The sequence below is a fragment of the Gadus macrocephalus genome, chromosome 11 (assembly GCF_031168955.1).
Source record: "Gadus macrocephalus chromosome 11, ASM3116895v1".
In the NCBI taxonomy this organism is placed as follows: domain Eukaryota; kingdom Metazoa; phylum Chordata; class Actinopteri; order Gadiformes; family Gadidae; genus Gadus; species Gadus macrocephalus.
In genome coordinates, this window is record NC_082392.1 from 7874323 (window position 1) to 7889478 (window position 15156).

General features: G+C 43.4%; 1 protein-coding gene across 1 annotated transcript; it reads right to left on the reverse strand.

Moving 5' to 3' along the window:
• Positions 1–569: 569 nt before the first annotated feature.
• Positions 570–13751, reverse strand: slc2a3b (solute carrier family 2 member 3b). The gene is made up of 11 exons (XM_060063971.1): positions 13499–13751; positions 13109–13218; positions 10522–10626; positions 8941–9101; positions 8011–8251; positions 7451–7613; positions 6813–7000; positions 5798–5902; positions 5108–5209; positions 4703–4906; positions 570–4253 (listed from the first exon to the last, which is right to left on the reverse strand). The coding sequence occupies exons 2-11, from the start codon at positions 13130–13132 to the stop codon at positions 3987–3989; spliced, it is 1560 nt and encodes a 519-aa protein (XP_059919954.1). The 5' UTR covers positions 13133–13218; positions 13499–13751; the 3' UTR covers positions 570–3986.
• Between the last annotated feature and the right edge of the window lie 1405 nt (positions 13752–15156).

The following is a 15156-nucleotide window of genomic DNA, read 5'->3' on the forward strand; positions in this document are numbered from 1 at the left end:
TCCAGAGCGCTTCCAGGCCATTATCCATCTGAACTGTTCCCATAGAAAATAAAGACGCAGTTGCTGTTTACTTTAATTTTTTACAAAACCTATACTTTCTATGCTATCTATAAAAAATGTCTCAACAATCACAGCCCCCACTCACAATGTATTAAGGGCGAGAGGTATTAATTTTGCAATTCACATTGAAATCCCTTCTTAGATTTGCATGAGTTTTCATGTGGCTTTTAGTCTGAATATCTGAGGGTCACCTGTTGAGCATCTGAACTTCCAGGGATGCATCTCTGACCCACCCACAACTCCATCACTCCGCCTCGTCACTCTTTCACTCACTGTCACTCAACTTGAACCCCATGTTCATCCTTTGACTCACTTATTCATTACTTCACATACCCCCCCTCATTCATTCAGTCACCTCTCACTCTCACCCACTCACTCAGCCACTAGTTTGCTCTTCCTATGCGTTTAGAATCAGTACTATGTCGTATTCTGAGTTCAAAACAGCTGCAGGAAGAAACCGAGACACAAAGTATGTGTTCTGTGTTGGATTTAATGATCTGCCATTTAAATATGTTCTTTGTGTTTAATTGATTTATTCATGGCTTCAACATACATTATCCCACAGTTAAGAATTTATATGTAATCTTCAATCTGTAAGATTTATTGCAACTTGATCAAGCATGTTGGGTACACCCTGGGAACAATAGATTACAAAACGTTACAAATGTTAATACCATATAATACAGGATTAATATTTCCGTCATTCTTCCGCAATCTATATTTGAAAGTGGAAGTCATTGGAAATACACATGAACATAACAGAGTCTATGTTGTGGAGACCTATACAGCGCCATAGTAACATTCAGTAGTATAAGAGTGCAAGAAGGAGGAAAAACAAAGGCAGGTCATATCAATGACTAAAGATTAATTACAACAGCCAACAGCGCCCAAAAAACATGTGGAAAAGGGCAGACTCCACACTTAAATGATTCACAATCATCAGACAACAATCATGCTAAAAGCCGTAATACTCGATGGGCAAGGGATGAAATGAGATTTTAATGTGCGTCTTTCTAAATGTAGAACTAAGGCATATAGACGATGGGTCGTTTGCGGCCGAATCAGTTCAAATGAATGAATATTTAACAAGAATGAATCGAACTGATTCTTCTCTCTCATTCATCTCGTTCGCTCTCAGACTCGACTCCTCCCAGACTCAACTCCTCCCAGACCCACTAGTCGCTGAGTCGCTGTTCGTTCACTGACTGTGAGTGGTGAAGAGGGACCGACTGAGAGACCTTACGACTCACGAGAGCCAGCCAATCGTATGCTGTTCTAGGACTGAGTCTAGGACGCTCTCGTCAAATTCTAGCCAATGAGAGGCAGGAATCAACCGTTTTCTTGAAAAACAACAACAAATGGGCTTAATGAGCGAGCGTACGATAATACGATTAAATATCAGTGAAATGGTAAATGCATGCCGTCTTTGTATTTTCTGTGTCATGCCAGATTAATAAAATATTAGAATGTCGCGTCAATCTCGTCAAAAACGCTCGCGACCCGGGACCCCCACCGTGGTGGATCTTCATAGATTCTTGAGTGGGGGTGGCTATCTTCACAATAGTGTTGAGTTACTTTTAACCCAAGAAAAATCAAATATCCCCCAAATAAACACAACTGTACATAATTTACTTTTGAACTCCATCATTGCTAAATCAAGTCTATTATCTTGCTGATATGTTAAACATCCAATAATCAACTACACCCCCCACCCCCATCCCACTGAGTTTGGTTTGTCTAAGTCCTCAGCTGAAAGGATCTTAGTTGTAATTTTGTGTTGATTGATCGACTTGAATGATCGTTTGAGAATGAGAACGAGGGAAGAGCTGAGTCTGACTGACTCAGCTACCGGAAACGCGACTGAACGAACAAACCAACAAACGATTCTGAACGATTCTTCTTGGGGAACTGACCGACGTCAACTGAATCAAGGGAAAGAATCATGAAATCCATCACTAATATAGACTAATAAAATGTCCCCATCTGCACAAACATTGACATAGGCGCATGTCTCCTGTCTTTAAGCAAACAATCAAGATCCATCCCTTAAAAATAAACAGATAACCATCTCAAACGACACCACTCGTGTTTTTATTAACACTTGTCCTGTAGTTCTTATTTTGCAAAGGGTTCCTTAAAAAAACTGAATTTAAATGTTTACTTTAATCTTAACGATATAAAATAATTTCTTCTTAATTAAATTCCTTATGCACTGTATTTTCCAGATAGGATTTGTATTCATATTTGATATATTTTGCCTTGTGTTCTTCAATAATTATAACAAACGCATGGTACTGTTAGTTAGAGTGAATTCTTGATTTTTAAACATGAACTAAATACATGCCCTATTCCGATACGATGTGTTGCACAATAGAGAACCACATTTCACACCCAATAGGAACGGTTGCGTCAGATGGACATTCTTATATTACCAGACATTGTAGTGGTTTTATTTCCTCAAACAGGCTTGGTCAGGCAGGCTCTACAATGGCAGTGCTAGTCTCCATGCCCTTGCAGACCAGCAGTAGTTCAGACAATAAAAACACTGTTACCACAACTGTTTGTATCACGTAACAGGCATCTCTACAGCAGACCGCAGAGTTCAAACAGAGCGCACAAAGAAATCAAACCAGGACTGACTATCTCTGAGATTAGTTTTGTCATGTTTTTGTCGTTCTGTGCATGTACTTCGTCTGGAATTATTTTGTTTTTATTTGTATGACGGTCCGGTACTGTGACACCCACACTTGCCGTCTTGGATTGATAAAGTTGATAAAGTCAATTTTTATCTCATGCTGGGAGTCAGTGCCGTCACAAAGTGAAATAATGACATGCGGATAAGAGGTACACAAGAAAAGAGAACCCTAACCCTAACCCTAGAGAGAGTACTTTTCTGTTGTCTACGTCTTGCCGTCGGACTACTGAATGTCAAGGCGAACCCTTCTGTGGATGACAAGGTTGCAAATTATGTTTTTGTAGGTTAAGCTAATGGGCTTTTCTAGCTTGACCTTAATACAGACATCTGCCCCAAATCCTTTACTCCATTACCATCAAAACACACACACACACACACACACGCACGCACGCACGCACGCACGCACACACACACACACACACACACACACACACACACACACACACACACACACACACACACACACACACACACACACACACACACACACACACACACACACACACACACACACACACACACACACACACACACACACACACACACACACACACACACACACACACACACACACAGTTTGGCACCAGAGTTGAACACGGAACACAGCCTGATCCTCTTAAATAAATACTTGGAGCAATGGCACTTGCAAGGTCAACTAAGATTAGGCAGTAATGAGTCAAATATTGTGACATTAGTAACAGTCAAAATTATGATGCTTAGCTAGAAAAATAAATAATTATTATTTTTAAAAATATAGATTTCCAAAGACTGGCCCGTGTTTCAAATACAGACACAATGCCAAAATGAATAGACTTTTCTCTTGATTCCTTTCCACTAAGATGCTCTTAGTGGAAAGGAAAGTTTTGCAACAATTACTATCATAAAAAAACCCTCTTGTGAACAATTTACTATTTAGTTTTCATCCAAAGTGACAAAGTGGATTTCTATTTAAAACATGTCATTAATGAGCAGCTAAGTCGTTAGGGCATCTTGCTCAAGGACACCTACAGGTAGACCGCGGCCATCGGGCATCGAACCCAGACCCCTCCGGGCTCGGAGTCGAACCCCCAAACCGCCAGACTATAGCTGCCCCCCCGTTCCCCATCCTGACTATTCTGTAGCTTGAAGGTTGAACCACACCACCGCTGTGCAAACAGAAAGCCCTCCATCCCCTTAAACTCCAGTCCTAAGTCTCGTCCTCCTCTGCAGCCTCCCGTCCCCGCCCGCGGCCCTAAGGAGCTCCGGCCTTATCCATGGGGAGGCTGAACATGGGAACCTTCTCCGTGGGGGAGAGGGGGGTGGCGCCCTTGGTCTCAGGCACCGGCAGACCTAGCCCCACCTCGGAGGGGCTCTGCGGGGAGGCGGCGCTGGTGGCGAAGGCCTGGGCGATGTCGTCGAAGGTCCGCCCCTTGGTCTCGGGCACGCGGAGGTAGGTGAAGATGAAGAAGAAGATGAGCAGGATCATGAAGATGATGAAGACGTACGGGCCGCACAGTTCCTAGGAGAGAGAGAGAGAGAGAGAGAGAGAGAGAGAGAGAGAGAGAGAGAGAGAGAGAGAGATACAGAGGGGGGGGGAGAGAGAGAGAGAGAGAGAGAGAGAGAGAGAGAGAGAGAGAGAGAGAGAGAGAGAGAGAGCGATACAGAGGGGGGGGGAGAGAGAGAGAGAGAGAGAGAGAGAGAGAGAGAGAGAGAGAGAGAGAGAGAGAGAGAGAGAGAGAGAGAAAATAGACCAAGAGAGCGAGTGAGTGAGAAAGAGGGAGAGAGAGAGACAGAAAAAGAGTGAGAAGAGAGAGAGAGATGAATATTAGCATTAAGCTTTTAATTAAAAAAGGCTACAATTATTATGCCAATGTAGCAGGTACCAACATTTACTTTATAATAAGGGCGAGTTGCTAACATTCCGACCATTACATCACAGTCGGTACATGCATGGAGCCAATCCATTACCTCCAACTTAGGGAAGCCTAAGCCAACCAGGAAGTTGGCAGTCCAGTTGGAGAAGCCGGAGACGGCCATGGCGGCCGGGCGCGGGCCCTGGGAGAAGAGCTCCGCCACGATGAACCAGGGGATGGGGCCCGGGCCCATCTCAAAGCTGGCCACAAAGCCAAACACCGCCACGATGGCCAGGTAGCTCAACGACTGGTTGGTTTTCTGCTCACAGAGAGAGCATGGGGTTTGTGTGTGTGGTTGGGTGTGGGTGTGTGTGTGGTTGGGAGGGGGGGGGGGTGTTAAGGGTGGTGTGTTTGTATGGGTTAGGGAGAGGGGCAAAAATAGACAAAAGAAGAATTGAATAAAGGGGGACATTTACTAATTGTTTTAATTTGACAGTGTTGCTGGGTGGTGGTTACTTACAACCAGAGACAGGGAGATGGTCATCAGGAGGGCGCTCACGGCCATTCCAGCCAATCCAATCAGGTGTAAGGTCCTTCGTCCCGCCCTTTCCACCAGGAAGAGCTGTTGACACAATAATACACTTATTATCATCACAGCCTTCACCAATTCCCATGTACAAACTTTACCAAGTACATTAACAACCCTGCTTTCGGTTCAAAGTGTGTTTTCCTTCCATTATTTTGCATCATGATCAATGTTTACAATGGAAACTTCTAAAGCATTGTTTCAGAAATACACGTTTTTGCCCGTTCACACATCAATGCAGTATTTTCAGAATCATTTAGGGTATTTTTGGTGGTTTAAAATGCCATTTTCCTGGGCTGGAAACCAACAACTGAACGGGGCAGTGTTGGCCAGGGTCCCTACTTTGTTACTGAGATATCCTACCGATTCAAAAGAGAAACTCATTCCAAAATGAGTTGTAACTTTCAGAGGAAATAAACATTGGTGTCTTCCCACTGTGAAAAGTTCCCTAGAAGTGATTCATGAGTTCACTGCTGATTACGTGATGACAGCCAAAATTGAGGAGGAGAAAATAAAATCAGGTATGCATTTATCCAGCATTGTGTAGACAAGGCCATACACGACCACCAAGAAACACATTGAGTCCACATTGACTGGAGACAGAAAAACGAACAGGTTGCTCACCGAGACCACAGTGAACACGGTGTTGACCACGCCCGCTCCTATGGTAGCGTAGATGGGTTCAGCTACACCCGCTGTTTCAAATATACCTGTGGAGTAATAAAACACCTGGGAGAGGAGAGAGAGAGAGAGAGAGAGAGAGAGAGAGAGAGAGAGAGAGAGAGAGAGAGAGAGAGAGAGAGAGAGAGAGAGAGAGAGAGAGAGAGAGAGAGGAAGAGAGAGAGGGAGGGAGAGAGAAAAAGTGAGAGAGAAAAAGAGAGAGTCGCTTGTAAATCAACAATGCGTAAGTAAAACAATCCATTGAACATTGTTCATTTTATGTTTTATCCAGAGGCTGTGAGCTGTTGTCACTGCTATCGGGGGATGGAGTGAGGCAGATGAGCATGAACAATGGGCGTCTCTGTACCCCCGGGCTGCGGCCACCTCACTTTGATTGCGAGGCCCAGTCCCCACTGCCGCTAACACCGTTTGTCAGCCAGCGGAAGTGACCTTATTAACACGCAATCATTGAAACACTTCCTTTACCCTCGACCTTTGAGGCTGCGCTCCTCCTCGTCAACTCTTTCTCCGGGCGAGGACGAGCCAAGTAACGTGTGACAATTATTTGTCATGATGACAAATTGCAGTTCCAGTTTAAAAGAGAAGAACAATGCTTTTGCGGAACAATTACAGGATATGACTGATATGGTTTTTTTGAACTAAATATTGTGGTAAGCATACTGATAGGGCTACGATTGCAAGGTCAATGATATACATGACAATTATTTGCGTAGGGCAGTTAGTAGAAGAGTACATGCATAGATGCATGCATATATACAATTATTTATACACATATATACGTATATATAAATGTATATATGCATGTATCTATGAATTTACTCTTCTGCTAACTGGCCTATGCAAATCAGTATAGATATAGAGATATATAAAAACTATGCCTGCATACATATCAACTAAACCATGCATATATCTTTGCATGTACTCTTCTGTTGTCTCCTCCCCGTCCTCCTCCACTCACTGCGTTGATGCCGGACAGCTGCTGGGAGAGCTGCAGGACGACGGCGATGATCAGGGGCTGGCGGTACACTGGCGAGCGGAACAGCTCCGTGATGGTCACCTTCTTCTCCAACGCCATCTTCATCCCCTCCTCCTTCATCTCCTGGAGGTCGTCTGTGACGTCCTCGGTGCCACGGAGACGCACCAGGGCTGGGGGACGCCAACCAATAATGGGCAGGGGACGGAGAAGAACGTTTGCAGAGTTTAATCGAGGGAAGCCAACAGTTCTTGGTGTTTCCAGTTATGTTTTGCCTCTGACAAGATTTAATCTCTGCAATCGTCTCCAAAAAAATGCACATTTGGAGCCAGTTAAAGATAAAATGGTAAAAATCTGACCAATGATGCAGATTTCTCGTGGAAACAGAGTTGTTTTTGCAGGCGTTTTATAGCATATGAAATAGAATTCTCTTATGACAGATTGGTGAGCGTGACTCTTTAGGTAAGTTGAAGGTTTAACTTCATCGAAGGTCCTCAAGCTACCCCTGGTGTTGCTCCACTCTCATCGCTGAATAACATAGCATATAGAAGATATGATTCCTGAAGTATATCTAAAACCCTGATTCCTCCTGGAGAGGGCTCCGTGGGGGGTCCGGGGCTGACCTTTGCGGGCCTCGTCCTCCTGGTTGAGGCTGATGAGCAGGTAGCGGGGGCTCTCGGCGCAGAAGGGCAGCAGGATGGTCTGCAGGATGGCTGGCAGGGCGGTGAGGGCCAGCAGCAGTGGCCACAGAGCCTCTGAGCCCAGCAGGAACTCCAGGCCAAAGATCTGGACACGCAGGGAGGGGGGCACAGGGAGGTGGGGGTCACAAGGGCTGTGGAAGGTAGAGTCTCTGTCCATCTCTATTTATTTAGGAGATTATTTATTGAATTATGCCGGAATGTCAGGTTGATGATTATTTATACAGTGTTTATATGTATATGTATATATATATATATATATATATATATATATATATATATATATATATATATATATATATATATATATATTTCTATTTCTTTATAAGTGCAGAACCCGGTCCTATGTGAAAGTCAATTAAAGCAACTCATTGTTTAACTGTTTAAAATGGACATACACAGTGGGCCCATACTAACTCCATCAAGTAACATACATTACAATCCGCGTGACATAAGAATGTATCTAATCTTAGTGTCAGACCTACCTGAGCCACCAGGATGCCGATGACAACGCCCAGCTGGTGAAGCGTTCCGAAGGCCCCTCGCAGGTGGGTGGGAGCAATCTCCCCCACGTACATGGGGGTCAGCCCCGTGCACAGGCCGCAGAACAGGCCGATGATAAACCTGCCAATGATGACCATTTCAAAGGAGCGGCTCAGGCTGGACAGCCCCATCAGCACCGCCCCCAGGATGGCCAGGATGTTAGCTAGCATCATCGATTTCCGCCTGGTAACCGAGAGAAAAGGCAAAGGTGCATAGTTGGTAAGTTCCTGAGTGTTACGCGCCTCCCCTTTTTCTTCTTGTTCCACCCGCTCTATTCTCTTCTGTCCTCGCAGGTGTTCCTGATTCCTGGGGGTGGAGCTACGGCTACTTAAGGCGTGGCCTGTGCTCCCGATGGGGTCTCTCATTCTGGCGTCTTCACGCTGACCCGAGCTGCCTTTTGAATCCTGCTTGGAGGACTGCTATTTGTTTTCGTATTTGTTTTATATAGCGGAGGATGGGAACTGTAGGGAGGAAGTGCTGGCTTCGACGGCCCAATGCGTGGCTGGCCCAGGCTTCGTCCAACCTTTTTGTTTCTTTAATGAGTGTCCTTTTGTTGGAAGTTCTGTGAAATAAACGTCACCACTATTGTGATCGGGAACTTTGGTCTATGTATTCTTAATACGTTGCGGGCCGCCGGATCGCGAGCCGTGTTGTAAGGGTGGCCGTAACACTGAGGCGAGAGTATTGAGCAATATGACTGTATAATCTGAAACAGAAAATGCTACTACTTTGGTGTTTATTGGTAACCGGGTTAGGGTTAGGCACATAACACACTGCATTAAACCGACTTTACCCTGTATTTATGTAAGTTACAAACCAAGCATCAGCAAGGAGATGACCCATTTATACTAAACGATCCACCATCTCCTCACCTGCCAAACTTGTCGACCACGGCTCCCACAGAGAATGAGCCAATCATGCCTCCGACGCTGAAGATGGCCACCGCAAAGCTCCACACCATGGTGTTGGCCCCGGGGGTGAAGGGCTCCCCGTAGCGCTCCATGGACACATTCTGGAAGAACCTACGCAGCTTCTGATAGGCGCGAAGGACAGGACGGGTTTCTTATGTGTCTTCATATGAGGTTAAAGGTCAGAGCCTGACAGGAGGAGCGGGATCCCTTATGAAAACTTATGAATACAATTATGCCTACCTATAAGGGCTGTCAAAATTAGCACGTTAATAACGTGTTAACAGAATCTTCTTTTAATGCGATTAATAAAAAATATGCATTAATGCACATTATTCTTTTTTACTGTGATTTTGAAAGGTTTTGTCCACATAATGTCAACATTCATATCAGAAGTCATTTTTGTTTTTTGTTCCACTTACTTTACATTCAATTTCACTTGCAGTAAGTGACAGCCTGTTTACAATTCCCAAATATGTGGTGCTATTTATTAGAATTTAACTACACTTGTAGTAACTGTTGGTTTACAATTGTACTAATTAACTGCCTGTTTACAATTCTCAAATCCGTGGTGTTCCGTAAGTTTTATATTCAACCCACACTGGGTTGAATATACTGTCTAGTTTTTGCTAATTAAGTGATTAATTGATATGAATCATAATGTGTCATTCCATTTGATAATCTCTTTTAACTTCAATTGGAGTTGATTTGAAATATAATTTTAAAAGTGTGATCAATCACGAGTTAACTCACCAATACTATACGATTAATCGCTATAAAAAACAAAACGTTTGACAGCCCTAATAAATACTAATGACTTTATTAGCACAGAAAGTATTCTTAATGGTTAGGATGTTTGACTCCCAGATGAAAGGTTCTGGGATTGAACCACTGATGTCTACAGACTGAAGGCTTCCATGAGAAACGGCGTAACCACTAATGGTTCATTAATAACATGTTAATATATATGTCATAATATAAAATATTATATATATACTAAATACAAATATATACCATATATTGAGTTAATGTTAACCAAACAATAGTAATTGTAAATAGTAATGTGTCCATAGTACCTTGAATATAACCACATTAATACGACCTATACTGGGTATTTTAAAGAGTAAAGGGGAGAGAGAGTGGGATGTTCTGTACACATCCATAAGGGGGTAGTAGAATCAAGTGGATCGTTTTCATGAATGCCAACTACCTGTTTGTACATGAGACTCATGCAGTAGTGGAAAACTTGAAGACCAGACAAGTATTTAAAGAACTGAGGAAATCGAAGAGGATTTAATATTGCAGTAGTGGTATTAAATAAGTGACTACCTCTGCTATGTTGAAATTGTATAAGACAATGTGTAGTACACATGCACACACTAGTGACTAGGCCATGCACACACACATACACGCAAACACACACACACACACACACACACACACACACACACACACACACACACACACACACACACACACACACACACACACACACACACACACACACACACACACACACACGCAAACAAACACACATACACACACCTGCTCGGGTGCGTTGATGACTCCGGTGTTGTAACCAAACTGCAGTGAGCCAATAACGGCCGTGGACACGCAGTAGAGGAGGTAGCCGGTCACCTTCTTCTTGGGCTGTGGACAGCGGAGGAGACAGAGACACAGTGTGACTCAGGAGCCCATACTCGGGCTCTGGTCAAAACCCACCTGGGGAGGAACTGCTGACCCCAGCCTCACTCCAAAAAATGTGTGCAGTAAAATAAGTAATGCATTCTCATTACCATGTCAAAAAGTGTTTCAATATACAATTCTCTGTGTATCATAAAAGTTATTTTTTCCCAGTTGGTCCCCTGGTCCCCTGCTGGGAGACCTTCAGGGGCCGCGACCCACCGCTTGGACACCACTGGTGTGAGTCTAGGAGGAAGGAAGGCCAGGATGCTAAACATATCCTAGGTAGTGTACGTGTGGAGGGAGCAGGCATGTGTACAATTGTTTCCTCTGTGTGAACAGGGGGACACGGTCAGTTCCTCTGTCAGCAAACAAAGCTGTGGTTGTTGTTGTTTACGGCAGGTTGTTTCAGGACAACAATAAGCCTTTCTGAGTCTGCCGCCTCTGCCACCATTTATTTGGCCGGCTACTGCAGTGGCCTCATTGCCCTGGTGCAGAACCCTGGTGTTACAACACAGAAAGCTAGTGTTCCTTTGGCTTCCAATTTACATTTTTGCCCTGCTTATCTACATTGCTAATGGACCGCAGATGTATTTTTTCATTTGTCATATGTTTTTTAAAAGGAGCAAATAAATGATAAATAAATAAATGTTCTGAATATCCACACATCTTGGTACGATCCATTGGTAAAGGGCAACAAGTGTGCAAAATCAAATTCTGAATGTAACAACCTGTTCTAAAAGTTCTTAGACTGTAGTGCTATCAAAACTAATGTCAGAACTCCTAATAGTTACTGAACGTGCCCGGAACGGTCAAAGGAGCTGATGTGCACTCTGGTGCCACGGTGCGAGGTAAACACAGCCTCCTCCTCTCAAGGCACTCCATGTTGCCTCTACCACACTCCTTAAGTTTGTTACTGTTGGATTTCATTCCATTGCATATACCTTCTATATCAAAGCATCCACCCAAAAGAATGACTTCAGAAATATTTTGAAAATTCACGCCTTGGCGTCATAGAACTTGGTAATTAAGGCAAACCCAGCAGTAGCAATAGAGTGTGCCCAACCCAGCGCCAGTAGAGGCGCTGCTGGAGTAGACTGGCCTGACCACATCGGGGCAGTTGATAAGAGAGCATGTGCTTCCTGACGGTGACAGAGAGATAGTTGTAAGATGCAGTACGTCTCTCAGAGGAACACGCTGGCCTTGGCCGAACAGAATAATAGAGCATAGCCTGTGTGTTTATCACACTACACTGATAATCACTACTGATGCAACAGGAGTGTGGTGCAGCATAAGGGAGAGGCTGGGAACGGGGGGGGGGGGGGGGTAGCGATGTATTAGCCCGTCAGGTCTTACTTTTTGTTTTGTTGATGATGAAGTATAGAGCATGAAGTATGAACTAAAAAGTCATTGCAGACCTAAATCTGCACTAGGTAACTTTTCACTGCTGCCATTGCTTTTCAAAATATATTTTTATCCACAGACCAGATACATTTTGAGAGAGAAAGATGAACTGGCTTGATTGGAATGTGGCTGCTTAGATTTTTCAGACACTTTTGTTAAAACACAGTTGTTAAAATAACTTTGAATAAAAGTCATGGTTGCAGTGAGAAAGTGAGGTTGTGCAGGTTTAACAGACTATGTAAACAGAGCATTTTCCCTTTATTGGAGAAATGCATTTAGGACTGTGGAAATATGTGCGCCAATTTCCACATAGACTGAAAGATCGACCCCTGAGAGCAGGCAGCCTGCTGTTTCATAACCATTCAAACCACCATATTCTCTACACTCCTCAACGGATACATGTTTAAATCCAGCTCTTGTTGCACAATGCTTATCCTTCAAACCTCTACTACACTGCGTTCTGTGTTCTCACTTCAAGCATATTAATTTCAGCTCATAATATTACAACCTGGTTAAGCCTCATTCCTCTTACCAATTCCTCTTGCCAAATCTCATAGTTACCCCCAATTTCTTCATCTTTTCTCACAATAAGCAGAACCTTACCGTCAAACATGGTCAAGTTTAGACATGCTACCCTTACTCAACCAAGCACGCCCTCACAATCATGTCTTGAATTGTTCTCATGACTACACCACAGGGGTATCTCATGTGGGAGAGGAAAAGTACAGAGTTATACTGAGCATAGCGGCGGGAGATGAAAAAAAGACCCATACTTATTCTTCAGAAGCTTCCAAGGCAAAATAATAAGACAATATGCACAAAAAATCTGTAGGGTGTCTCTCAGGAAATCCTGTGAATATGAGAGACCTCTCAAGGGACTAATTAAAATGTATAAACAATAATGTGTATACTTCAGTTTTCAATAACAAAAACTGTGGGACTTCTGTTATTGAAAACACTTTATTCAAATGTATTGCAGAGATAGGTCTTTGCAACTGTTGAGCTAAAAATGTATCATGAGGATAATTCTAAAGTAACTATTTACCTTCTCATCATGCATACGCTCCATGTCTGGTCTCGTGCTGAATTCTTTACTGCACCACCTGAAGATATGAGCCAGCACCTGACTGTGTTCAAACAGAGTCCTTACACAACCTGGAAGTGAGCGAACACAGAGAAATGTGAGAATAAATGTTTAATAACCCATGCTCTGATCAGATTTACACTATTTGAATCGTCATTTGTCATTGTTTTGTAATCGGTTTAGTCTAGATTTAACAAACTTGTGAGTTACTGTGAACATGTAACATGGTAAGAATTTAAATACAGTTTCTGAGTCAAGATATGAAATACAAAAATCACTCCCCCCACCCAACAATGCCATAAATGTGTCTCTATTAATCTATTTTCTGAATGAAAGTAAATGTTTATTTACCGCAATATTGGAGCCAACCTCTTGAGACTATATGAATCCAGTTACTATGGCTTATCCAAATGGTATACTCCTCGTAGACTAGACCACTCCGCTGATGACCTGGTTAAATAGTGCTTGGCACAAGTGTATCCGCACGTCTTCGTGCCCTGACGACACATTGCGCGTAATTAGTCATCTTTTTTTTTTGGATGCGCCCTTCCTGTGCGTAAAGGGGGCACTCTCAATGTTATGGAAATGATGATGATGGGGTCATTGTGATTTTCGTAACGTCTGTAAGCTATCGGTAGTGCACATTTATACACGCATGGTTTAAAGGGGGCGTGCTCGTCGGAGCGTGCAGTGAGTACACCGCTCGTGAAAGGGGTCTCTGTGGAGGGCTGCCGGCCTCTCGTGCTACCCACCGGGGGCACGAGAACAAAAGGCAGCAAGCGCGGAGCTCAGAAACAAAGCCTGGTCATGCAGAAATCATAAGACTGGCTCAGTGGGTGGCGAACAAATGAGAGAGTTACTGGGCCAGGACCAACTATTTCAAATCCCCATAGTTTACCTAAATCCGTGTCTTGAACACATTTTAGTATTTATTATTTGCTAATTGATTTTATTTTTTTACTTTAAAAAATATACAAATTTCTGGTGTAGGCTATTTTGAAGTTGATATAAAAAACTTTTAGATTATAAGAAGCTCCCTGCCGAATATCAGGAAAACATTTTGGGATAACTCAATGATGTTCATCTCCAATACAACCCATGATACAACCGCGCAATACAGCAGGTTACAGGACACTGATAGCAAGTGGGTTAAAGGCGTGTCGAATGTAGTGGAAGGGACTTGTCGGAAATGGAATATAATATTCATATGCTTTTCTTAATTAGCGAATTATCCCATTGAATCTGTGGGTTTTTGTTCCCTCAGAATGAGCCCTTTATATCTGCATGGGGAGCGGGTCCCCTCCGGGATGCCATGTTGTGCCGCCATGTTACTACAGTATCCCAGACCAACAAACTGCTCTAGAGAGAACATGTGTTTAATTAACTCAAAAAATATCAACCTTCTCTGGCATGTGCCATTAACTTCAACCGCTGGGTGAACGGAGCTCCCACACATCCACACACACACACACACACACACACACACACACACACACACACACACACACACACACACACACACACACACACACACACACACACACACACACACACACACACACACACACACACACACACACACCGTGACGTTATAGTGCTTAATGGCAGTTCTGGAATGAAGCAGATTATGATAATTAAGCTTGCATTCTTAGTTTTTTAAGTTGTTTCCCTGTTCGAATAGCCATCACTCTTTTGGAGAAGGTCAGTATCGATAACAAAACTGTTGCAATACAACTGCCAACAGTTATGATATCAAAAAGCGACCTATATTCACGTAACGCAGTGCACGTAAACATTGGCTTGTAGAACCCACTGCAATCGAGATCAATGGCTGATACAAAACAGATAGTGATAATTAAAGGTCTATGAATGTAGGCAGTAATAGGACTGTTTTAAAACGTAAATAGGCTGTTATCTCCGCCATGTCTTAAATGTAGGCCTATAGGGCCCTATCTTGCATCCGGCGCAAGTGACTTAGTCACTGGCGCATGCGTCGTTGCTAGTTTACA

Coding starts and splice junctions, on each gene's coding strand:
- slc2a3b (XM_060063971.1), bottom strand. CDS start 13,132: ATGGAGCGTATGCATGATGAGAAG. Junction 8,252..8,940: donor GTGGTCGACAAGTTTGGCAG/GTGAGGAGATGG, acceptor CTCGGTTACCAG/GCGGAAATCGATGATGCTAG. Junction 5,210..5,797: donor CCGTGTTCACTGTGGTCTCG/GTGAGCAACCTG, acceptor TTGTGTCAACAG/CTCTTCCTGGTGGAAAGGGC.